Here is a 24,247-nt window from a genome sequence, read left to right on the forward strand (position 1 = left end):
CGTGACAATAAAAAAAAAATTTAAGTTATTTTCTCTAACTAAACTCTTTCACTATAGTTGAAATCTGTTTCCCCTGCAAGGTACTCTCTGGTCAGCTAGACTCTTTTTTTTTTTTTTTTAAATTTATTTATAAAATGGAAATACTGGCAAAACCACAGGATAAGAGAGGGACAATTCCACACAATTCCCACAATCAGAGCTCCGGAGCTAAACTTTGAGTTAAAACATTATTCAGGTATTTGGATATGGTTAGGTGCCCGCCACTGTATTGTGCTTATCTATTGATTACAGCCAGCCATAACTACGATCTTGGGAGAACTATGGCTGGGGGAGGAGCAGTGGGGAATTATACCCATTATCTTATAATCTTGCCAATCACTAATTAAGAAGTCCTGTTTCTTTCTTTTCTTTTCCTTCCTTTCCTTCCTTCTTTCTTTCTTTCTTTTTTTTGCCTCCAGGGCTATTTCTGGGGCTTGGTGACTGCACTACAAATCCACTGCTCCTGGAGGATATTTTTCCCACTTTTTTTTGCCCTTGTTGTCATTGTTGTTATTGCTGTTGTTGTTGGATAAGACAAAGAGAAATCAAGACAGGAGGGGAAGACAGAGAGGAGGAGAGATAAGACACCTGCAGACCTGCTTCACCACCTGTGAAGCGACCCTCCCCCCCACAACAGGTGAGGATCTGGGGACTCGAACCGGGATCCTCATGCTAGTCTTTGCTCTTTGCGTCAGCTGCGCTTAACCCACTGAGCTACTGTGGGCCCCCCCACTTGGTCTTTTCTACAGAAGCAGCACCAAATAGCTGCTAGAACACTGCTCTTGGAGACTGGAATCTGTTTAGGTCATTCTACATGCAACCTGCTTCAAATGGCTCAAGCTTGCCGGGTCTGTTTCTTTTGTCCTGGACTGCCTTTTTTTTTTTTTTTCCCCTATACCTGGTAGGATCTACTAATCAAATTCAACACCGTCTGTTTCTCTGTGGCAGCCGATCTGGAGCGCAACCAGTTGGCCCCCTCTGTTCTGCTCATGGAAATGAAGATCCTGCATCAACATAGAGGCAGTGGCATTTCCACCCCGAGACATCCAATCCATGTGCTAAGCCCATCAGAAACAAATCAGGTATGAATCAGGGCCTACATAGGCCTTCCCCCCCCTCATTTTCTTTCCTTTTATTAGTGATTTAAGATTGATTTACAAAATCATGAGGTAACGGGTATAATTCCACACGGTTCCTACCACCAGAATTCTGTGTCCCCCACCCCATTCCCTCCATCAGAAATCACAGTTTTCCCAAGATCACAGAAGTGGGTTGACTAATCTTTCTTTCTTTCTTCCTTCCTTTCTTTCTCTCTTTTTTTTTTGTTTGCCTCCAGGGTTATCACTAGGGCTCGGTGTGCCTGCATTATGAATCCACTGCTCCTGAGGGCCATTTTATTGGATAGGGCAGAGAGAAATTGAGAGGGGAGAGAGAGGGGGAGAGAAAGACAGACACCTGTAGACCGCTTGTGAAGTGGCCCCCCAGCAGGTGGAGAGCTGAGGGCTCAAACTGGGATCCTTGCACTTTGTACTATGTGCATTTAACCTGTGTGCTATCACCTGCCCTCCTTAACTGTTATTTCTTTTTTTTTTTTTCCCCCTCCAGAGTTATTGCTGGGCTCGGTGCCTGCACCATGAATCCACCGCTCCTGGAGGCCATTTTGCCTCCTTTTTGTTGCCCTTGTTGTTGTAGCCTTGTTGTGGTTATTATTATTGCCATTGTTGATGTTGTTCGTTGTTGGATAGGACAGAGAGAAATGGAGAGAGGAGGGGAAGACAGAGAGGGGGAGAGAAAGATAGACACCTGCAGACCTGCTTCACCGCCTGTGAAGCGACTCCCCTGCAGGTGGGGAGCCGGGGCTCGAACCTGGATCCTTACGCCGGTCCTTGCGCTTAGCGCCACAGGCGCTTAACCCGCTGCGCCACGGCCCGACCCCCGTTATTTCTTTTTTATTAAATACATTTTTATTTATTATTGGATAGACAGAAATTGAGGGGGCTGGGAAAGAGACTGTGAGACACCTGTAGCCCTGCTTCACCACTTGTGAAGCTTTCCCCCTGCAGGTGGGTGGGGACCAAGGACTTGACCCTGGGTCCTTGTGCACCGTAATGTGTGCACTCAACCAGGTGTGCCACCGCCTGGCCCGGATATTTCTATAAGTATCTATATTTATAATTGTCCTTTTTTCTATGGTCCTGCCTTCTTTTCCTTTCTAGGTCACACCTACACCTGTTACTACTTTTAAATATCCTTTCTTTTTTCCTCTCCTCTCTCCATTCATTTTCTGCCTTTAGGGTGATTCTATAAAAAATGAAATATTGTGTAGGTGTAGAATTGCCTCTCAAATAAAAACTTACACAAGCCTTTTTTAAAAAAATATTTATTCCCTTTTGTTGCCCTTGTTTTATTGTTGTAGTTATTATTGTTGTTGTCGTCATTGTTGGATAGGACAGAGAGAAATGAAGAGAGAAGGGGAAGACAGAGAGGAGGAGAGAAAGACAGACACCTGCAGACCTGCTTCACCGCCTGTGAAGCGACTCCCCTGCAGGTTGGGAGCCGGGGTTTGAGCCGGGGTTCGAACCAGGATCCTTATGCCGGTCCTTGTGCTTTGCGCCACCTGCGCTTAACCCGCTGTGCTACAGCCCGACTCCCTTACACAAGCCTTTTAAAGGAGATTCTTAATCAGCAAATCTTGTGGCATCCAGTCTCATCCCATTTTGTAATGTTAGAATTTTTAGAATTTCTGAACCAAATAGCAGGAAGGGTGCTACTGCCAGCTCTCAGCTGTGCCACTCGAGAGGAACCTGTGACATGGGGGAATGTCTAAAACTTGGTCCCCAAGGGCCAGGTGGTGGCACACCTGGCTGAGTGCACACACCACAGTACGCAAGAACCCAGGTTCAAGTCCCAGTCCCCACCTGCAGGGGTAAAGATTCACAAGTGGTGAAGCAGGGCTGCAGGTCCTTGCCCATTGTGATGTGTCTCTATTTCCCCTTTCCCTCCAGATTTCTGGCTGTCCCTATCCAATAAATAAAGATAATAAAAGTAAATTTAAAAAAAACTGAGTTCCCTTTGGTTTTGGGAATACATCGTGATTTTCTTCTCGGGAGATTAACTTTCCTAATTACATTTTGCGCAGTCTGATATTAATAGGCATCTGTACTCCCCAGACACACAACACTTAGCACAGAGAGCTGGGAGGTGTAGTCCAAAAATGTGCTAATCTCAGGGAATGGCAGTGTTGCTCTAGATAATACACGCATGGGGAGTGACGGGGGAACTAATCATAACATGCTCTGCAAATACTAAATCACAAGCAGAGAAGGTAAATTAGGAATTCTTTATGGATATGTGGATGGAGAGTAGTAAAAAAAAAAAATTTCTTCAGAGTCTAAAAGGGACAAATTTTCATGAATCACGTTTAGTGTTAAAAGGGCTGGACTAAAATCATATAGGAGGGGTACCAAGTTACTGGGTGGTCTTTTGAGTCAGGAAATCTCAAGCAATGATACCAAAGCGTTTTAAAAGAGAGTTTAAAATGAATTTTATTGTTTGAATTTTACAAGTAGTCTTTAAAGGCTTCAAACAAGAACTCTGTTGCAAAACTCTAATAAATAGCTTGCCCCAAGTCCCCAAACAAAATGGAAAACAAAACAAAATCTAAACTCAGAAGGATAAGCAAGACTTCAGTATGCTTAGATGTTAGCAGTATTTCTCATTTACAAAGAGATACCAGGCAATGCACATTTGCCTTCATAGAGGTCATACAGAAAGAGATGGGACCACTGAGATCTAAACAAAGCACTCTGAAATCTTCCTATTATCATGATAGAAATGTCACCAGGGAGAAAAAAAAAAAAAAAACTCATGGAAAAACCACAATCAGGAATGACACGGTAGCATAAAAAATCTGGTGAGTGGGGGAAGAGGAGAGAGGCCCCTCCATTCCATTCAGGGGTGGAGGGAGGAGTGAGCTGAGCTAACTCGGTGTGGAGGGAGAAGTGAGCTGAGCTAACTCGGTGCAGGGAACTTCCAAGAAGTTGCCACTACGTTGGCTGAATGTTCCCTAGAACACAGTCACCACTGGGAGGGACACGGGTGTCAGTTTATAGACAATTATGAAAGGCAAGAAACAAGACAACCAAGGGCTCCCTTGGGTCTCAACACTAGTGGGCCCAATCTCTGTACTCCACAGGACTGGCGTCTCGGAACAATGGCCCAGGGGCCCAAAACAGGTGCACCACGGAACAGGAATGCAAGCACATCAGTCGTTTCTGCAGTGGAAGCCTTTGGGTGGCCACAGAAAGATGCAGAAAGTGCCTTGTTTCCGCTGCACACAGGGGCATGCAGGGTTCTCACGCCTCCTTCTGTTTCAGTCCTAATGCTCAGTGAATAAGGATTCAGTGTCACAATTTAACATTCATTTTTCAAAGGAGATAAATACTGGCGAGGTCTTAGGCTTAGCAATTTATTCACGGAGTCGATCTAGAGCAAACAGAAGTCAACCTAGCCCCATGTGCAGCTTAAAAAAAAATCCCAAACAGAAACTGTATTTTTGACAGCCTCCCCCCCCCCCAACAGATAAGGTGATTTTAGCTCCAAGGACTTCTGAGAGCAATTAAGGTTTGGAGTCAGGAAACTGCGCAAAGTCTGACTTGGATTTAGAAGGACTCATGTGCACTAAACAAACAAACAAACAAACAAAACCAAAAGGGGGGATTTTTTAGCTCTGAGGAGTACAGAGCACCTGGGACCACCTTCCTGGGGAAGGAAAGCAGGGTTGGTCAAGCTTGTGGCCCACAGGCGTTGTCCTGGGTGTTTTCTGGTTCACTGCCTTGCGACTGTCAAGTGACCTGACGCCTTGATCTCTGAGATGGGCAGACAGCACAGTTCATGCACAGGTACTTGAGGAAGGGCAGGCATGGGCTAGAAGCACCTCCCCTTTCAAGCGTTTTAGAAATAAAGGTAAGGAAAACGCTCTCCCCACTCCCCCAATAGAAACCATTTTTTAAAACCGAACATTTTTTTCTAGGAACAATGACACCGGTCAAGGTGAGTGGGAAAGCTTGGGTTACCTGAAGTGGATTAAGAAAGAACTGATGGAAATAGAGGCTGGTGGGCCAGGGAAGGAGGCCTCTGGCCCCAGGGTCTGTTTCTTTCTTTCTTTCTTATTTATTTATTTTTTAAAATACCTAACAGATAAAGATATTGTGCAAAAAAAATAAAGACATTCACATTTTAGCAGTTAAACTTTTATTTTAAGTGTTTAAAATTTTATTTACTTTTTTTTCTTTCTCTTTTCTAGAAAAGGCAGATAATGATTGTTGCTCTGCAGTTGCTGTGTGCGCTCCCCAAAGGGGGGGGGGGCAGAGCAGAGCTGGGGCCAGGGGCTGCTTCAACGGCACGGCTAAAGGCCTAGAAACACTCCCTTGCAATAGCCCCCATGGCCACCCCTGGCCTGCCACCTCTACCTCCACCTGGCCTAGCTCATGTCTATGGTGTTGAAGACCCATTCTGTGAACTTCTTCAGCCTGTCGGAGGCATTCTGGGACTCCTCCTGCAGCCTCAGGTTGTCCTCTCGCAAGTGTTGGACTTCTGCCTGAAGGTGGGCTTTGTCTTCTTTTTCCTGGGAGGTAGAGCAGAGCAGAAAACAACTTAGGAGGCAGCTCCACCTCAGCCCACCGCTAGAAGCAGCCATGGGTCTGTTTGGACCCATGGCCCAGTTCCAGTCTTAAGTGTACTATGAAATGTGGGTGCTGCCTGGCTTGGTACTGGGCGGTGGGACTCCAACCCAGGGGAGAGGACCCTAGGCCAATTTAGGACAGGCCTACTCTGGAGTGTGGAACACCTCATTGTACTCTAGCTTCAACTTTAGACCATGATTTTCTCTGTGGCTGCTGACTTAATATGAAGTCAAAGTCGCTTGGGACCAAACCCTTCTGAAGGCAGGTGGGCCTGGACTATACAGGGGGTAGGGGAGCCAGAAGAGGCTTAGAGGAGGTTAGCTGAGCTTCAAAGATTTCCACAGAGAACAATTTTTTTTTTTTTTTTTGGATACGTTCAACAGCAAAGGTCTTCTCACACTTCTATGTGTTAACAGAACTGAGCTCCAGGCTTTCCTTCCTTCCAGCCACCCAAGGAGGGGTGTTTTGAGAAAATAGAACACACCCACATCTGGCCCCACTGATGCTATTTCAAGGAGATAGTGGAGTGGCAGAGCGCAGGGCTTGTGAGCATAAAGGTGCTGGGTTTGGTCCCTCACACACCAGGTACCAGGGCTTTCGTGCACTCCTAAGGTGTGTGTGTGTGGGGGGGGGGGAGGCGCTGCATGTTTCTGAGCAGTTTGCTCTAACTGGGCAATCTGCTGGAGACTACATCTTTACCTTCTTCAGATCTTCACGAAGCAACTTTAGCATTCCTTCCAGTTGGTCCACTTTAGAAGCCAGAGTGGGAGAGGAATCTTTACTGCTGGAAACAAGAGACAAAAGACCATGTTGGCAGTCCCCCCCCCCCCCCCGCCATAGCTGGGTTGGTTTGCCTGTTGTTGTTGGATTTTTGTTTTTTTGTCGGAAAACACACCACAGTAATCCAAAAAAGCTAGTGGGCATGGGCTACAGACAGTCAGTGATTCCCTTTGTTAATGACACAGCCAGTTTGTGACAAGAGTACAACAAGAGTACAGGACAGGAAGTGAAGATGGTCTCTTTGGCAGCAGGTCCTGGCCGCCTAATAGACAGCTCCTCTTTAGGGGGCGTGAGGAGGGTCACTCGTCTGTGTGTGCACGCAGACTACGGAAGAGACTCAGGGAGGGTCTGTCTTCCTTGGGCCTCTCAGGCTCCCCAGAAAATACAATCTGTGGGGAGTCGGGCGGTAGCGCAGCGGGTTAAGCGCAGGTGGTGCAAAGCGCAAGGAGAGGCGTAAGGATCCCGGTTTGATCCCCAGGCTCTCTACCTGCAGGGGAGTCGCTTCACAGGTGGTGAAGCAGGTCTGCAGATGTCTGTTTTTCTCTCCCCTTCTCTGTCTTCCCCTCCTCTCTCCATTTCTCTCTGTTCTATCCAACAATGATGACAATGAGACTAAGTACAACAGTTAAAAAAAAAAAAAAGGAATATACAATCTGTGGCTATCTGCCCAGTGGCGGCTAACTACTCTACTCACATCTGGGTCCATGCTCCCAGAGGGATGGAGAATAGGAAAGCTATCAGGGGAGGGGATGGGACACGGAATTCTGGTGGTGGGAACTGTGTGGAGTTGTACCCCTCTTATCCTATGGCTTTTGTCAGCGTTTTCCCTTTTTATAAATAAAAATTAAAATAATAATAATAATCACAAAAATAAAAAAAAACTCATCTAGATTCTTAATATTTATTTATTTCAGGAGGCTAGGTGGTAGCACACGCAGCTAAGCACACACATTACCAAGTACAAGGACCTCGTGGGAGCCTCTGCTCCCCACCTGCAGGGGGTCTGCTTCACAAGTGGGGTACAGGTCTGTAAGTGTCTTTCTCTCCCTCTCTCTGTCTCCTCGTCCTCTCTCAAGTCCTCTCTGTCCTACCTAGTAAAACTTAGAAAGAAAGAAAGAAAGAAAGAAAGAAAGAAAGAAAGAAAGAAAGGAAAAAAGACTGCCAAGAGAGGTGGATTCGTAATTCTGGCAACTCGAGGCAAAAAAAAGGAAAGAAGTTTCAAAAGCTTATTAGCCCAAATCTGATGCCTCAGGGGGGTTCTTTGCTATTTTGATCAGAAAACCATAACCCTGGCCTACAACTGACTTATTTGCTTTCGCTTTCTTTTTATTTATTTTTTAATCTTTATTATCAGAGACAGAGAGACGCCTGCAGTCCTGCTCCACCACTCGTGAAGCTTTCCCCCTGCAGGTGGGGACCAGCGGCTTGAACCCGGGTCCTTGTGCACCGCGATGTGTGCACTTAACCAGGTGAGCCACTGCCTGGCCCCTCTGCTTCCATTTTGTTTAAGTATGATGCCGTGCCGGTGGGTAGAGTAAAAGAAGGCCGAGTATACACCCAACAGGACAGATTGATGACACAGCTAGACAGCTAGCTGCCTGTCTCTAGGGTCTGAGGGCCTTGGTCAGCACCCCCTCCCCACCTCCTGCCCTCTACCTGAATTCAAGTTACAGAAAGTTACTGAGTGATTCCTAGCTGACACGCGACCGGCAAATGACACACTTGAGACTTCAAAGCCTCCTGTTATTAAAACGTAATCCTGTCTCTTTCCAGAAGTCAGGGGGAAGAGGCAGTGAACTCTGAGTTTTTAAAGTTATGGTATAAAAGTTCTATGTTTTAACTTTAAATCCCAGTTGAAGCAATTTATAAATCCTAGCCTGAAAGAAGCTGTGTTCCTGCCTTCTAATTTTAGGTCTAACAAGCCTCGAAGGCAAAACACAAGAGTGAGCAGGATGAGGGTCACGAGGCTGGATTAAGCGGACTGAGCACAACCTTCAAATGTCTGCGACTGGACAAGCATGTAAAGAAAAGAGCAAATGAGTTTTCAGTGTGGAACTGTCGGCTTCGAACCACAGCCACGCAATCTGGCAGAGCAAGAGGGGTCGGCACGGAGGGAAGAAGGGCAGCGGCAGAGTAAGTCAGGGTGGGGCTGAACATGACCAGAAACACAGCAGCCTGCTGGGAGGTGGGGGAGGAAGGGTGTGGAGCCCAGAGGTCTCCTATGCGAGCTGCAAGTTCACTCTCCCAGCTGCTGGCAGGGCTGCCAGGATACAGCCACTGCGGGCCAGCAGGATGCAAGCGGCTTTCAGTAGCTTATCTTGAAGGTTCTCAAAGTGAACTGGGTATTATACACTGTCAATTTTTAAAGGACATATTCGACTCGGTGCATGTGTTTCATGTGCTAAGCACCCATCTCATGAGTCTACAGACACTACAGAACATCCCCAGGTGCCAGAGACAAAGCTCAATGGCAGGGCACCTGGCTTGCATGTGGGAAACCCTGGCTTGCTTTCTGGTTCTCATGAAATTAAATGTGTCAGAACTCCACAGGTAGAGCTCACTGCCTTCCTTGGTCTCTCACTCTCTCATAACAATAGCAACAACAACAAAAAACACCTACCAGACTGGGCAGGGAGGAGAGCATAATGGCTATACAAAAAGACTCATTTCTGAAGCTCCAAGCTCCCAGGTTCAATCCCCTACACCACCGTAAGCCAGAGCCGAACAGTACTTTGGTTAAAAAAAAAAAAAAAAAGTCGGGAGTTGGGCGGTGGCGCAGTGGGTTAAGCGCACGTGGCACAAAGCGCAGGGACCGGCGTAAGGATCCCGGTTCGAGCCCCCGGCTCCCCACCTGCAGGGGAGTCGCTTCACGGGCGGTGAAGCAGGTCTGCAGGTGTCTATTTTTCTCTCCCCCTCTCTGTCTTCCCCTCCTCTCTCCATTTCTCTCTGTCCTATCCAACAACAAAAGCAACATCAACAATGGCAATAATAACCGCAACGAGGCGGCAACAAAAAGGGAGAAAAAAATGGCCTCCAGGAGCGGTGGATTCATGGTGCAGGCACCGAGCCCAGCAATAACCCTGGAGGAAAAAAAAAAAAAAAAGTCCAGGCCAGGCAGTGGCGCACTAGCTTAAGCACATCTAGTATGAAGGAAAACAAACAAACAAACAAACAAAAACGAAAGACCAAAACAAACAAATACCCCCACCACTACCACCACCACCAAATTTTTCACTGGTTCTTTCTCAGGAAGTCTTTGCTCAAACTTTTATTGTTGAGGTCCCATTGTAAGAAGTTCTATGTTTGGAATTTCTTACTAGGTGAGACAATCTTTTTAAAAAGCTCAGCAGCGAGGTTAAGCAAGGGTCACTGTTGCTGGCCTTGTAAGAACATTTGGTCTGTTACTCCAGTGCGGTCTCTTCTCAAAGCAGTTTTTGAAATATGTGCCCTCCCAAGCATTCAAGCACAAGGCTCCAGCACATTTGTACAACAGTCTATACCGGCCACTTTGCCTGTGCCTATTTCTGACCAAGTTTGATGGGTAGCTGAAATCTTAAACCAGCCTCAAAATGTTTTAAGAGGTTTCAAACTGATGAAGTTACTCTGCACATGTTGTACTTCCTCTGGGCCCCACCACTTGCTGATGTGACGCTTTCACTGACTGGTTCGTTTGTTTACTGTAACATTAAAGCTTGGTGCCCATACAATGTCATCATTCAGGGCTGACTTATTTTCTTTTCTTAACAGAAACAGAGAAGAGGAAGAGACAACCCAGCATTGGAGTGATAGTGCTTCCACGTGGTGCCAGGGACGTGAATCTGGGCCGTGGACTTGGCAGAGCAGGCACCCCAGCAGGTGAGCTCTCTCGCTGGTGCCGAGGGGATCTTTTGACATACAGAAGGATCACACAGTCATCAGTCTGTTCATTGGAGACTGGGGGGCAGGGGGAGTGAGAAGGTCAGCCTCTGCGTACTTAAATAGCAGCCACAAATGACGTCCATCACTCGGCAAACCGCCTGGGCCTCCCTGTCTGCCCCTCTCTTTGTATCTTCCACATCTCTTAGCTCTCTGTGCCCTGGCTTTCTAACGTGGATCTGAAGTGGCATCTTGTTACCCAGGGACATTTATAAACATGACCATCAGCTAACAGCTGGGAAAAACTCAAAGAACAAACTCAGGGAACACAAACACACCAGAACTTGGAGATACTTAGTGCAAGTGCTTTTTTCTTTTATCTTTTTTTTTTTACCTCATCAGCCCTGAGGGGCATAAATGGGTGATGTCATTGCATAAGAATGAATATTCATAATTACGACTTGGAAGTCATCAAGAAGTTTAATTGTGTTTACAGTATTTAGTTACAAAGTGTTCTAACTAAAGTGTGGAGTGTCTGGTGCTGCAGTGATGAGCTTCATTCAGCTAATCCGTGTGAGCCTCCATCTCCTCCTCTTCCCCACATCTGCTGTCACTAGTGGAGGTGACGCGTGGTGCGGAGGGTCACCAACCTGCTGTACGGCTTCATCTGGGCCAGAGCCTGGTCCTCAAGCTGGTCACTGTTGGATGCAGCGCTCAGGGGGCGATGGTTTCCATCACTAGCAGCAAAGAATGAGGCTCTCTGCACTGGAGAGGAGATGAGAAACCATGTTCAGTGTGTGGCAACTGCATGCTGGACGCTCTGGATCAAAAGTCAGTAAACGCTTCTGCTGGCAGTCAAATTCAGTGCAGAAATGCACTGGAAACCTTATCTCTCAACCCTCCCAGAGGAAAAAAAAAGTAGTACAGTTTCAGCTCTAAGAGGATAGAAACATAGTAATTTTCCCATTAAACACAGTTTCTGGGGGTCTGGCCGTAGCGCAGTGGGTTAAGCACACGTAGTGTGAAGTGCAAGGACTGGTGTAAGGATCCCCGTTAGAACCCCTCGGCTCCCCACCTGCAGGGGGTTGCTTCATGGGTGAAGAAGCAGGTCTGCAGGTGTCTATCTTTCTCTCCCCCTCTCTGTCTTCCCTCCTCTCTCAATTTCTCTCTGTCCTATCCAGCAGTGACAACAATAACAACAACAACAAGGGCAACAAAATGGGAAAAATGGCCTCCAGGAGCAGTAGATAAAAAGTGCAGGCTCGGGGGGTCGGGTGGTGGCGCAGTGGGTTAAGCACATGTGGCGCAAAGCGCAGGGACCGGTGTAAGGATCCCGGTTCGAGCCCCCGGCTCCCCACCTGCAGGGGAGTCGTTTCACAGGCGGTGAAGCGGGTCTGCAGGTGTCTATCTTTCTCTCCCCTTCACTGTCTTCCCCTCCTCTCTCCATTTCTCTCTGTCCTATCCAACAACGAATTGCGTCCACAAGGGCAATAATAATAACCACAACGAAGCTACAACAAAGGCAACAAAAGGGGGAAAAAAAAAAGGCCTCCAGGAGCGGTGGATTCATGGTGCAGGCACCGAGCCCAGCAATAACCCTGGAGGAGGAAAAAAAAAAAAAAAAAGTGCAGGCTCTGAGCCCCAGCAATAACCCTGGAGGTATCAATTTCTAGTCTTCTCTTTCCCTGCTCACCAAAGCAGTATTCTGTTAAATACTTCCCTGGAAACAGGCCTGCTGCCAAATTGCTAGACCAAGACATTGTACTCGGGGATGATATAAACTATAAGACATAGTGCCAACCTTCCTGATACTTCAAGTGCATTTGCCTGGCCACCTTGGTGAGCTTTAAAACTAAGTCCACACTGCCTGTCTTTCAGAATATGCCAACCAGAAACTTGAGGCAAAAACAACAACAACAAAAAAATCAAATTTAAAAATACCTCCCACTAAAGAAATAAAACCTTTACCACCTCATAGGAAGGAAAGTGACCAACAAATCGAAATTTAAAATGAAGGGAGCATCGGGAAACTGGCAGCCACCAGTGCACATGAAGGTTTCCTTGCTGACCAGTCTGTGGTTGCTTGAATCTTACAGCCTAATCAGTTCCTCTTGAGAACTGAAAACTGTCTGAACAGGCCCTTTGAATTCTGTTGTCTTTTTTTTTTTTTTTTTCGTCTTTATTTCTTGGATAGAAGTAGCCAGAAATCAAGAGGGAAAGGGGTGATAGAGAGGGAGACAGAGAGACACCTGCAGCTCTGCTTCACCACTCACAAAGCTTTCCCCCTGCAGGTGGGGACCGGGGCTCGAAGCCAGGTCCTTTGCACTGTAATGTGTGCGCTCAGCCAGGTGCGCCACCACCCAGCCCCTGAATTCTGTTTTTTTAAAAAATTATTTCTTATTGGATAAAGACAGAAACTGAGAAGGAAGAAGGAGATAGAGAGGGAAAGAGACAGAGAGACACCTGCAGCCCTGCTTCACCACTTGTGAAGCTTTCTCCCTGCAGATGGGAACCAGGGGGCTTGAACCTGGGTCCTTGTGCACTGTGATGTGTGTGCTTCACCAGGTGTGCCACCATCTGAACCCAATAGTCCCTTTTAATTCTTCAAGTTATGAGCTGTGAAAACAAAAAAAAAAATGGGGGCTGGACGGTAGCGCAGGTTTAGCGCACAGGGTCAAAGCTCAAGGACCCAAGCAAGGATCCTGGTTCGAGCCCCCGGCTCCCCACCTGCAGGGGGGTCGTTTTACAAGCAGTGAAGCAGGTCTGCAGCTGTCTGTCTTTCTCTCTCCCTCTCTGTCTTCCCCATCTCTCTCCATTTCTCTCTGTCCTATCCAACAACGACAGCAACGACAACAATGATAAACAACAAGGGCAACAACAAATGAGAAAAAAAAATGGCCTCCAGGAACAGTGGATTCATAGTGCAGGCACTGAGGCCCCGCAATAACCCAGAAAGCAAAAAAGAAGGAAAACAAAAAATATCCTAAAACCCCAAATCATGTATTATCACCACCATCAACAAACAAACAGAAAATAGCACCAAAAAATTGAAAAAAGAATCTTGGATTAAAGTTAGTTTACTTAACGAAAAGTCAAATGCTAACCTATGTCAAATCTCTCATATATATATATATAATGATTTTTTACTATTTCAGCAGACCAGGTCGAAGGACTTCTGCCCTATAACTAGCAGAACTGAGGAATTTGAGTAGGTTAGTAATCATGCCACTGTGTTTGCTTTGCCACAGTAAGTTCCGGCTATTTATAAAACAGGATATAATAGATCGTTATTTCCAATGTGACAGCCATGGACAATCAGTGAGCCGCAGAGTCAGATATGCACGGCTAGAGCTGAGACCTGCAGGTATGCACTGAGGGAAATGGACCTCAGAACCTCTTTCTCTGCCAGCATTCACTCTGAGCCGCTGTCTACTGCGTCACACCTTCCCTGCATAGAGTACAGACTTCAGTAAGGGAAACTCAACTTCAGCTTCCCGGTCTCCACCCTGGTCTCCGTTCTGGTCAGCATTTGTGTCTTATGAGCACAGACACACCTGCTATCTTCTCTCAAGAACCCACTTTCCTCTGCTGGATCCTGGATTTCCTTGACATCCACATCTTCACGTGTTCTCACATCTATTTGCCAATGGGGGTAACTTTCATCTCCCCTAAAGACTTCATCTTGGGGCCGGGCGGTGGCACGCCTGGTTGAGCGCACACACTGCAGTGCACAAGGACCCAGGTTCAAGCCCGTGGTCCCCACCTGCAGGGGAAAAGCTTCACGAGTGGTGAAGCAGGGTTGCAGGTGTCCCTCTTTCCCCTCCCCTCTCTATCTCCCCTTCCCCTCTCAGTTGCTCTGTCTCCATGTGATAATAAACATTTTTAAAAAATTCTACAAAAATACACCTTAATTATCAAGTGTCTTAGAAGACAGAATATTGACTCATTTGTTTTTTGCTTTGCCAAGTGATATTCTGCCTTTTTACTACGGTTTATGAGGACCAAATACCCCACAGTACAACAGGAAAGGTGGGATCGGCTTTCCTAACAGTCTTGGTGTAGACCGTCTACATTCAGAACCTGGTAAAAACTTAGCTCCCTCTGAGTTTGTTTGTTAGACATGAATTTGCTTTCCTTCGATAGTAATGATGACTCTTATTTTTATACAAAAGGACTCACATATTCTGACTCTAAAGTGGTTAAAGTAAAAAAGTAATGTACTACTGATTACAAAGAAAAAAGGAAAAAAAAACAAAACAACCACAACTTATCAGCAAGCCAGTGAGCAGGTACAGGGAAATGCAGACTGAAACTGCTGCCCACACAGAGAAGATGGACAAGGAGGGCAAAAGAAGCAGCCAGCTTCTGTCAGGACTGGGTCCTGACCCTTGTAGGACAAGTGTCCTAACAGACCTGACTGTGAGCTAAGCAAGGTCTTGACAATGTGATGGATGGATGACTCTCTAGGGACATATTTGTTTCAGTCAAGCGGCAACTGGTTCACCCACACCCTGTCCTTCCCAAGATGAAGAGAAGCGCTCACACTCTGAATTCCTACGTGGAGGAAGCACCAGGATGCAGAGTGAACCAGGCACCCAGTGCTGCCGTCAAGCACTCATCAAGTTCCGAGTCTCCAATGATGCCCGTGCTGTGGGAGTACCCAGAGGAGCAGACTTGGTTGGCACGCGTGTGAGGTCTCAGTGGGGCCTGCGATGCCTGGCCTGGGTGCTCAGGGAACTCACCCTCGTAGGCCTTGGCTGCATCCACCAAGTTGGACCAATCCAAATCTGCAGCAGCATCGGGCAGGGGCATCAGCCCAGGGTCCGGCATGGGCGTCCTTCGGGTCTCCTGGACATCAGTGAGGGAGCTGTCCGAGGCCGAGAACTCTCCTGAGGTGGGCGGGCAGGCAGGGAAGAGGGCTGAGACATTTCCCAAGCTCACAGGAGAAGCACTCAAGAGCTTCCCTGCTTCTCACCAGCACAGCAGACTTGACACTGTTATCTGGAGTCAGCTGCTACTGCAGCAGGACACTCGTGGACCTTCTGATGCTAAGCTGGACTGGGAACCGGCTTTCTCCGGGCTTAATTCACTGATGATTATTTCTCAAAAAGCTTACTTGCTGGGAGAGAGCCCGAACACAGTCTGCTCTAGCGACACGTGATGCAGGACCTTACGCACACAAGTCCTGTGCTCTGCCTGCCTTCTCAGCCTCTTCATTCATTTTGAATTACCTCCCATTACCTCTCAACTTACAGTGATCACAGAGTGACTTTTGTACTAAGATAATGTGCCTGCTTTTTAAAATATTTAATGTTAAACGCAGACTTTTATTTAGAATTGAGAGTTAATCAATGCAGACAGGCTGTATCAAACCATGTCCTCCCAAAGCTGGAATTCCTGTGTAGAAAGAGAGTGACGGACGTTCTTATTAGAAGGGAGCAACTGCTCTTTATGTACTCAGAGGGATTCCAGTCACCTCAGCAATAACCCTAGAGGCAAAAAAAAAGAAAGAAAGAAAAAGAAAAAAAAAGAAGAGAAAATGTGTTTTCAGTAGGAGAGAAGGCAGGCAGACATGAGGGCAAAGCCTGAAATTCCATGGGGAGGGCTGCTCTCAGAATGTGACTATGGTTCACAAGTCAACTTAACATGGGGCTAGAAGTGACATTCTCGTTAAACTCTGTAGAAACACCTGTTTCCAAGGAGTTCGGTTTCATCAGTTACGCGATTCTGGCAAGTTAAGAGTATATTTAGTGCTCGCTTTCCCTTTCCAATTACATAAAGAACTGTTCTGAAGTGCAGCTGTTAGTTATTAATGCCACTTAAAATAAGCAAAATTAGGAGCAAATAGAAATCAACAAATAGGGAGTCGAGCTGTATGTAGTGCAGCAGGTTAAGCGCAGGTGGCACAAAGCGCAAGGACTGGCGTAAGGATCCTGGTTGGAGCCTCCGCTTCACAGGCGGTGAAGCAGGTCTGCAGGTGTCTGTCTTTCTCTCCCCCTCTGTCTTCCCCTCCCTCTCTCCATTTCTCTCTGTTCTATCCTACAACAACTACAACAATAAAACAACAAGGGCAACAAAAGGGAATAAATAAAATATTAAAAAAGAAAGAAAAGCAAAAAATATTGCCAGATAATAAATGCTTCATTCTATTTAAACTTGTTCCCACCATGGCGAAGTAGGTGGAACAGACAATTCCGCATGCCACCCACGACCTCTGTCCTATTCTGTCTGCAGTCCAGATCTCCGTATAGTGGGGGGAGTACGAAAAAAAGTCAGCCCTACCCGTTCCCCCAAACCATTTCTGCGATGCTCACAGCAGATGAGGCCAGAGCTGATAAAAGTCTCAGGCAAACACAGACTGCAGGGGGCCCTGTAGTCACCGGCCGCCTTTTAGGCAGCAGAGGCGAATTCTGCTCCTGCGCCCTCTGTTCTGTTTAGTGCTGGGGGTTCTCTCGGCCTTCCTACCCTGGCTTCTTAGCTGGACAATGTCTGTGAGCAAGAGGTGCAGTGCCAGGCTGCTCTCTCAGAACGTGAGCTTCTGGAAGGCAGGGTCTATTTTGACCTTGATACATACAGAAGGGTCTCACAAATGGTGTATTTTTATTGCTGCAAATGAGAAAGAAAAAAAAAAGGTGGTGGGGGGGGCAGGTGGTGGTGCATCTGGTTAAGTGCACGTATCACCATGCACAAGGACCTGGGTTCAAGCCCCTGCTACCCACCTGCAAGGAGGCTGCTTCATGCGCGGTGAAGCAGCTTTGCAGGGGTCTATCTTTCTCTCCCTCTTTCTTTTTTTAAAAAAAAATTTATTTATTCCCTTTTGTTGCCCTTGTTGTTTTATTGTTGTAGTTATTATTACTGTCGTCGTTGTTGGATAGGACAGAGAGAAATGGAGAAGATGGAAGCCCAGGTGGGATGTACCCTCTGCTGGGTACCCACAGCACCACCAAGCCCCTGGGAATATTTCAGTGAGCATCCCAGGTTACTGTAGAGCCTGGGTGACATGAGAGTGTCTGTGCCATGTGGCCTGGGATCACAGGTGACAGGTTGGTGAGCTGAGATCATTTAAGCACACAAGTGAAAGGAATTCCTGGGGCCAGGTGGTGGCACACCTGGCTGAGCGCACATGTTACAGTGCACAAGGATCCAGGTTCGAGCCCTCGGTCCCCACCTGCAAGGGGGCGAGCTTTGTGAGTGGTGAAGCAGGGCTGCAGGTGTGTCTCTGTCTCTATCTCCCCCTCCCTTCTCGATTTCTGACAGTCTCTATCCAACAAATAAAGATAATAAAACAATAAAAAATAAATAAATAAAAAGAGAAAGGGATTTCTCCAGTTCTCAAAGCAAAGTGAGTTTAACAGCTTGTCTGCAGGGACCTGGACCACCACCAGTGGGGCTGTTCCTCTCCAGCTGCAAGCAGACTTACCATGCAGTGGCTTCATTCCTAAGGTGTAGGAAGGCCTCCGCAGCGGGAGAGACTTGGGCAGAGAGGGGTACGTGCTACTGAAGAGGACATCGTTGGGCAGGGCTTGGTCCAGCAGCGAAGCCCTTGAGGTGAAAAAGTGTTCTCTCTGGCCGCTGTAAATACTTTCATCCGACAACGTCCTGTGCAAGGCCCGTCTCGAGGTGGGAGTAGTGGGGAAAGGAGACTGAGGGGAGGAAAGCGCGTGGAACTGCAAAACAAATCAGGACAACAGACTGTCAGCCTCTGCTTCAGCTCAGGAACAGCAGGTTAGCAGAGTCACTGTTCTCGGACACTCGGCAGGTTCTGGGCCCCCCTCTGTCCACATGCGGAGAGTGACAAGCGCGACTCCCTGCTCACGCTTGCTTCACAGCCAGCACGCTGCCTCTCAGACGTGCGATTCCCTGCTTCACCCGCGTTGTGGGTGAGAATGAGACTTGAAGGTGTTCATAATGAGCAAAATGCTTTATAAATGTGGCGGCAAAATATAAGCAAGTTCTATGCCGTACACCAAGACATTCTTTATTTACGTTTTTATTTTTGCCTCCAAGGTTATTGCTGGGGCTCAGTGCTGGCACTATGGATCCACTGTTTCTAGGGGCTATCTCCCCCCCCCCCACCTTTTTATTGGGTAGGACAGAGAGAAATTGACAGAAGAGGGAGAGAAAGAGAGGGGGAGAGAAAGACAACTGCAGACTTCTTGTGAAGTGACCCCCCTGTAGGTGGGGAGCTGGGGGGCTCAAACCAGGATCCTTGCACAGGTCCTTGGGCTTAGTACTATTTGTGCTTAACCCTGTGTACTACTGCCCAGCCCCCTTTATTTTAGTTTTAGACGAGCAAATGGAATTATGTTTAAAAATTTATCCTCCTTTTAAACTACAAGTATAAATGAAAAGCATGCACTTTTACAAAGGGCGACCATTTTCAGATACTCCCAAATTTTATCAAGAGTTCACCTTAAATTCACACACACACACACACACACACACACACACACACACACACACACACACCTCTCATTGAATTGCATGCGACTACCTAACACATGCATTTTCTGGTTCTTTCACAGGTTTATATTTCTGGGTGACTATACATAAAGGTCAGGTTAAAACTGAAACAGCCCCAGAACAAGACCTGAGGAGCACACCAATCTGAGTCATGGCTGCATCGCGTGTGTCTCGGTCTATATCGGGTGATCTCTCTGAGCCCAATCCTTGCATCTGTGGAATGGAGTCCAACGCTTATCAGGACAATTCTGAGGGTGAAAAGTTGTGCACAAGAGAGTGTGGGGAGACGGCGGGTGTCAGGCGGGTCGGTGGGGGGGCAGGAAGGGGCGCAGCCTGCAGGCACCCTCACGGCCTGTGGGGGCGCACAAGAGTGTATATGACGGCTGGTATGAACCCCAAGGGAACAGTCACACAGCGAGGAAAAGTCTTCTCAGAAGCTAGTCAGATGGCTCTATGTTCACTGGCCATCACAGTCTGACACCTTAAGTAGCTGACTGCTAACTCTACTGCCTAAGCTACCCTTTCAAGGTTGAAACCTTGACTATGTTTTGGTGGTGAATTTCTGGTCCTGAAATACAAGCAGGATTTTCATCTTTATATATGACCAGTGTGTGTACATTATAGCTTCTCTCCCCGCCTACCCCAACTCACACAAAAGTTTCAGGTAGTTTGTTTGTTTGTTTTTCTGCCCCCAGAGTTCTCATTGGGGCTCGGTGCCTGCGCTATGAATCCACTGCTCGTGGAGGCCATTTTCTCCATTTTGTTGCCCTTGTTATTGCTGTTGTTGTTGTTGGACAGGACAGAGAGAAATCAAGAGAGGATGGAAAGACAGGGAGGGGGAGAGAAAGATAAGACACCTGCAGACCTGCTTCACCGCTTGTGAAGCGACTTCCCTGTAGGTGGGGAGCCGGGGACTCGAACCGGGATCTTTACCCGGGTCCTTGCGCTCAGCATCATGTGCGCTTAACCCAGTGCGCTACGACTCAACTCCTCAGATAGTTTTACCTCGTTTTTTTTTTTTTTTTTTTTCCCTTCATGTCCAGATATGATCTGGACTTTTTCCTCAAAGAAACAAGCTTCTGAGAGTCCCATTCATTGGGAAACATCAACCACATCAATACTATTCAGTGTGCCGACTGAGCGCTAAGAGTCTTTGGTCTGCTAACAACACTCACCCTTAGTCAGTCCCTCTTAGTCTGCCAGCAGACACAAAGAAGATGTGGACAAGGTGAAGTTGCGAGTGGGTGAGCTGAGTCACAGCTGGCAGACGGCCACTGTGGGGCTTTTCCTGACCCTCTGTAAGGGGCAGACGGGGAATGGCATAGCTGTAGCCCCACTAGAAGGCTGAGAATCAACAGCTAGGCCTCAGGTCCATGTCGCGCACTCTAGTCAAGGGTTAATGAAGTCATAAGTGGATGTGCACAGTAGCTGCATTAACAGGGAAAAGACTATCAATCAACCGTATGGTAACTGGGCCTCCGGTGTAACCAACTGTATAAAAACTTGTATTCCCTTTGATAAACTCAGGGTGAGTTTGACTTCTAAGGCATCTATCTATGTGCCTGCCGGGAGGAGTAAGGTCTACTTGCCAGAACACGGCTCTCTCGGGCCAGACCTCAACTCCCTATTCAAAAACTGTTTTCATTTTTATTTTAGGCACTCTGGCAAAGGGATTTCCTTTTTCCAGTGAGTATCCCCACCCTCCTGGTTTTACAGGAGATAAATTTCCCACTCACTGCCTCTGGTTCTAGCCTCTTTGGAAAGTCTTAACTATTCTTTAAGGCAGCTAAAAGTTACCTCGGAGATCCCTTGAACGCTATGTTAAAAGTCATTTCATTAGAGGAAAGTAGGGCAGGAGGCAGAAGGACTTGGTCTCAGAGACTTTCTGCTCACTAGAGAGGAATGGGAAGTTGCCCCAGGACAGCTGAGAGGTGGAGAGCACAGGATATTCTTCCATGAGGCTTCAGGTTTAATCCCTGACACAGCAAACGTCAAACTTTGTGGTGCTTGGCGTGTCTCTTATAAATTTCAAAAGAATTAAAAATTTCCATTTAAATAAATAATTAAGGGAAGGAAAGAGAGAGAGAGAGAGAGAGAGAGAGAGAGTGCGCAGAGGGAGGCTGAGTGCACAAGACCTGCGTGCATGGGGTTGAATGTGACTCGTGGTGCCGCTGTCTCTCTGTCTCTCAACACTGAAGAGCGGGACCCAGCCCAGCCACAGCACAAGGCTCTCTCTCTCACCCCAGTTCTCTTCCTGGAGGCTCACACACGGGAATGCTGAGTGGGGTAGCCCAGTGGCAGCTCTAAGGAAGGGATTTCGAAGAGCTGGTGAGCAAGGGGAATTTCAGGCTGTGGCCCACGGAGGCCCAAGGGCCTCTCGCAGCCTCACGCCTTGTGGAGCGACATTTAGCTGGGACACAAGAGCCCATGCCACTGACCCCTCCCGTCACAGAAACTGCTTCCTTGGGTCTCCATATTGGGTTCCTCTACTTAAAAAAAAAAAGTGGGAGGTCTTGAGCTTGACAGCCATTTGGGTGCGCCTGCCCTACTCTGCTTCTCTACTTGAAGGCTAAAGAACAAAGCCTAGAGATTTGCCGTCTTGTTCCAGGGTCAGCCTCCTAGTCTCTCCACCCCATCACACACACACCTCTCTTCCTCTGTTTCCCTCTCTTTAGAGCACTGAGTACTGCTCAGCTCAGCTCTGACTTACAGTACTGCAGGTTCATTCAATATAACTGAACCTGGGACTTTGGAGCCTCAGGCATGAGAGTCTCTTTGCATAACCATTATGCTACCTACCCTGACACCACCACCCCCTTTTTCTCTCTCACTTTTTCCAGTCCTGGAAGCCAGTGGGATGTATTCCTAGGACTTGGGATAAGCAAACATCAGGTGTTCTTGAACAATTCAGCACCTTATCTTTGGATTAGACATGAGACCACTGGCTGGACAGCAGGACTACGGGTTTCCACCACTGTCCTTTCCCTTGCTAGGATGTCTGCGACCCTCAGGGAACAGAGGGAATCCACCTCTGCCAGCGCCGCTTCCTAGTGTTCCAACTCCGCCATTTCTGTGGCAGTAGGTAGTAATGGCAGCACGGGAGCCTCATGAAGTCCTCTGGCCCCTGCATCACAGTCACTGCCCTGGGGAGGCATAACCAACAGCAGGCAAGTAAGTCTTTCATTTGCCAATAATGGTCAGGCAGGTAGCACTCACTACTCAAGAAAATAAGTTGTGGTGTGATTGGGTTCCAAGAAATAAGAATTCAGAGCTGGCCATCCTAGGCTGTGCCCTGGAAGAGTTCCCAGGCACACCCGGCCTTCCTGACTCAGCAGAGCTATGGGCACTCAACTGATGAATGTCAGAAGACCCCTCACCCCTGAGCCGCTGAACGAGAGAGAGAGAGAGAGAGAGAGAGAGAGAGAGAGAGAACTAGAATAGATTTCAGTTGCTGCTTCCAGGCCCGGTGTAGTGACAGCTTAGCTGCAAGCCGCCCTTTCTTTGCAGAGCGTCTCGGGAGAACAGAGGCATGACAAGAAGACAGTGCATTCCGAGTTCAAACAGGACTGTTCGAATAATTCATTTGGAAAGTGAAATCGAAGAACTCAAATGCAGCCAGAAAAGACATTTGCTTTCAATCATTTTCCCTATGTGAATAAATTGAAAGCAAGAAATCTCCAAGCTTCCCCGGTTCCAAAAATCTTAACCCAAGAAGTAGAAGGAAAGTTCTTTTTCAGAGAAAGTTCTTATTTCTCTCTAACCTTATAAGGAAAACCTGAAATATATATATATATTCTTTCTGGAATAGATACTTTAAAAAAGTCAGCATCCGTCTTTGGATTTTTAATCTCTCTTCTGGCTACAGAAGTTTCAAAGATTCTCATCTCTGAGGTTACTAAGGAAACCATCTGTACCCTAGGCACCCAGTCAGAACTGTTAAGTGCTAACTAATGAAGCAGAGAGCACAAAAATCAAGAGTTGGGAATCTTCAAAATGATTTATGTTAATAGAGCACTAACTTCGCAGTCAAAAGCTCAGAGTGGCCCGTGAGTTTCTATACATGCTGATGCTACAGTTTGGGAGGTGTGCCTTAACTGTCTGGGGGAAGTGTGTGCTTACACACAGGCGAGGTGGAGAGAACACCTGGACCGGCCAGCCCATTTGTGGATGGGCAACGGTTGGTAGCCTGGCTTCTGTTATTCAACCAACCCTCAGAAAGGCTTTTCTTAAACGAGGTGTTCTAACTGCTTCCAAGAGACTACAAGTCATTTAACTAGAGACCTAGAGAGCAGGAAAATGCCAAGACTTACTGCTCTGACCTTCCTGGGGAAAGATTTCCCTATCCTCCAGGCCCTAGTCGCTGCCTAGCAGAGTACTGGCCTGTCTAGCAGGCATCTCCCTCTGGGGCAGACACACCCCAGTTTCCTTATCCTCAGAGTGAAGAGCCGTAGGGCGCAGCTCAACAAACACCAGCTTCGAGCCTTGGGAGCCAGCAACCATGCTCATCAGAGGACAGAGAAGGTGGCGGCAAGTCTTAAGTAGGCTTCAGGGGTCTTCTAAGTTGAAGTGAGTAAGATGAATCTCTCATGTGGTCATAGAACGGTCTGGTCACTGACAAATAGCAAATGCTCAGGACTTGATGGCGGGGGGGGGGGTGAGGCTGAGATTTAGGGAAGGCATGGAGAGTCTGGGATCCAGAGAACTGAGTGGAAAAAATGAGTCTGGAATGTTCAGAAGGTGAAGATGTACGTGCGGTCTGCTGGAGTGAAGTGGCGTGTAGGAGCTAGCAGGCGAGGAGAGTGTGTGCTAGGCAGGTCTTGTGAGTGACGGGAGATTGCAGTGTCTACCCGTAGGTCTACCTGGCTGAGGCAGGTCAGTAGAGGCAAAGCCAGGATGGCAGAAGTTAACTGGGGAAGTGGGGGGGGGGGGGAGTCCAAAAAGATCTGTGTAAACCTATGTTCACAGCAGCACAATTTGTAATAGCCAAAACCTGGAAGCCACCCAGGTGTCCAACAACAGATGAGTGGCTGAGAAAGTTGTGGTCTCTATACACAATGGAATACTACTCAGCTATTAAAAATGGTGACTTCACCTTCTTTACCCCATCTTGGACTGAGCTTGAAGGAATCATGTGAAGTGAGGTCAGCCAGAAAGAGAAGGACGAAGGTGGGATGATCTCGCTCACAGGCTGAAGTTGAAAAACAAGATCAGAAGAGAAAACACTCAGCAGAACGGGGGACTGGAGTTGATGTCTTGCATCAAAGTAAAAGACTCTGGGGTGGGGGGGAGGGTTGAGGTCTTGGAACAGGATGGCAGAGGAGGACCTCGTGGGGGTGGTATCGTTATGTGGAAATGTTATACGTGTATAAACTACTGTATTTTCCTGTTGACTGTAAACCATCAATCGTAAAGTGTCGGGCTGTGCC

General features: G+C 47.5%; 1 protein-coding gene across 1 annotated transcript in view; it reads right to left on the minus strand.

Annotated features, from left to right (window-relative positions):
- Window positions 1-3,566: 3,566 nt before the first annotated feature.
- SIPA1L1 (signal induced proliferation associated 1 like 1) overlaps window positions 3,567-24,247 on the minus strand; it is a 322,776-nt gene continuing 302,095 nt past the window's right edge. The window contains exons 20-24 of the mRNA XM_060174201.1: window positions 17,779-18,025; window positions 15,101-15,247; window positions 11,009-11,123; window positions 6,423-6,507; window positions 3,567-5,665 (exon numbers count right to left, since the gene is read on the minus strand). Of these exons, the coding sequence (XP_060030184.1) occupies window positions 5,522-5,665; window positions 6,423-6,507; window positions 11,009-11,123; window positions 15,101-15,247; window positions 17,779-18,025 (738 nt within the window). The 3' untranslated portion in view covers window positions 3,567-5,521. The remainder of the gene's footprint in view (window positions 5,666-6,422; window positions 6,508-11,008; window positions 11,124-15,100; window positions 15,248-17,778; window positions 18,026-24,247) is intronic.

The sequence above is a fragment of the Erinaceus europaeus genome, chromosome 16 (assembly GCF_950295315.1).
Source record: "Erinaceus europaeus chromosome 16, mEriEur2.1, whole genome shotgun sequence".
NCBI lineage: Eukaryota > Metazoa > Chordata > Mammalia > Eulipotyphla > Erinaceidae > Erinaceus > Erinaceus europaeus.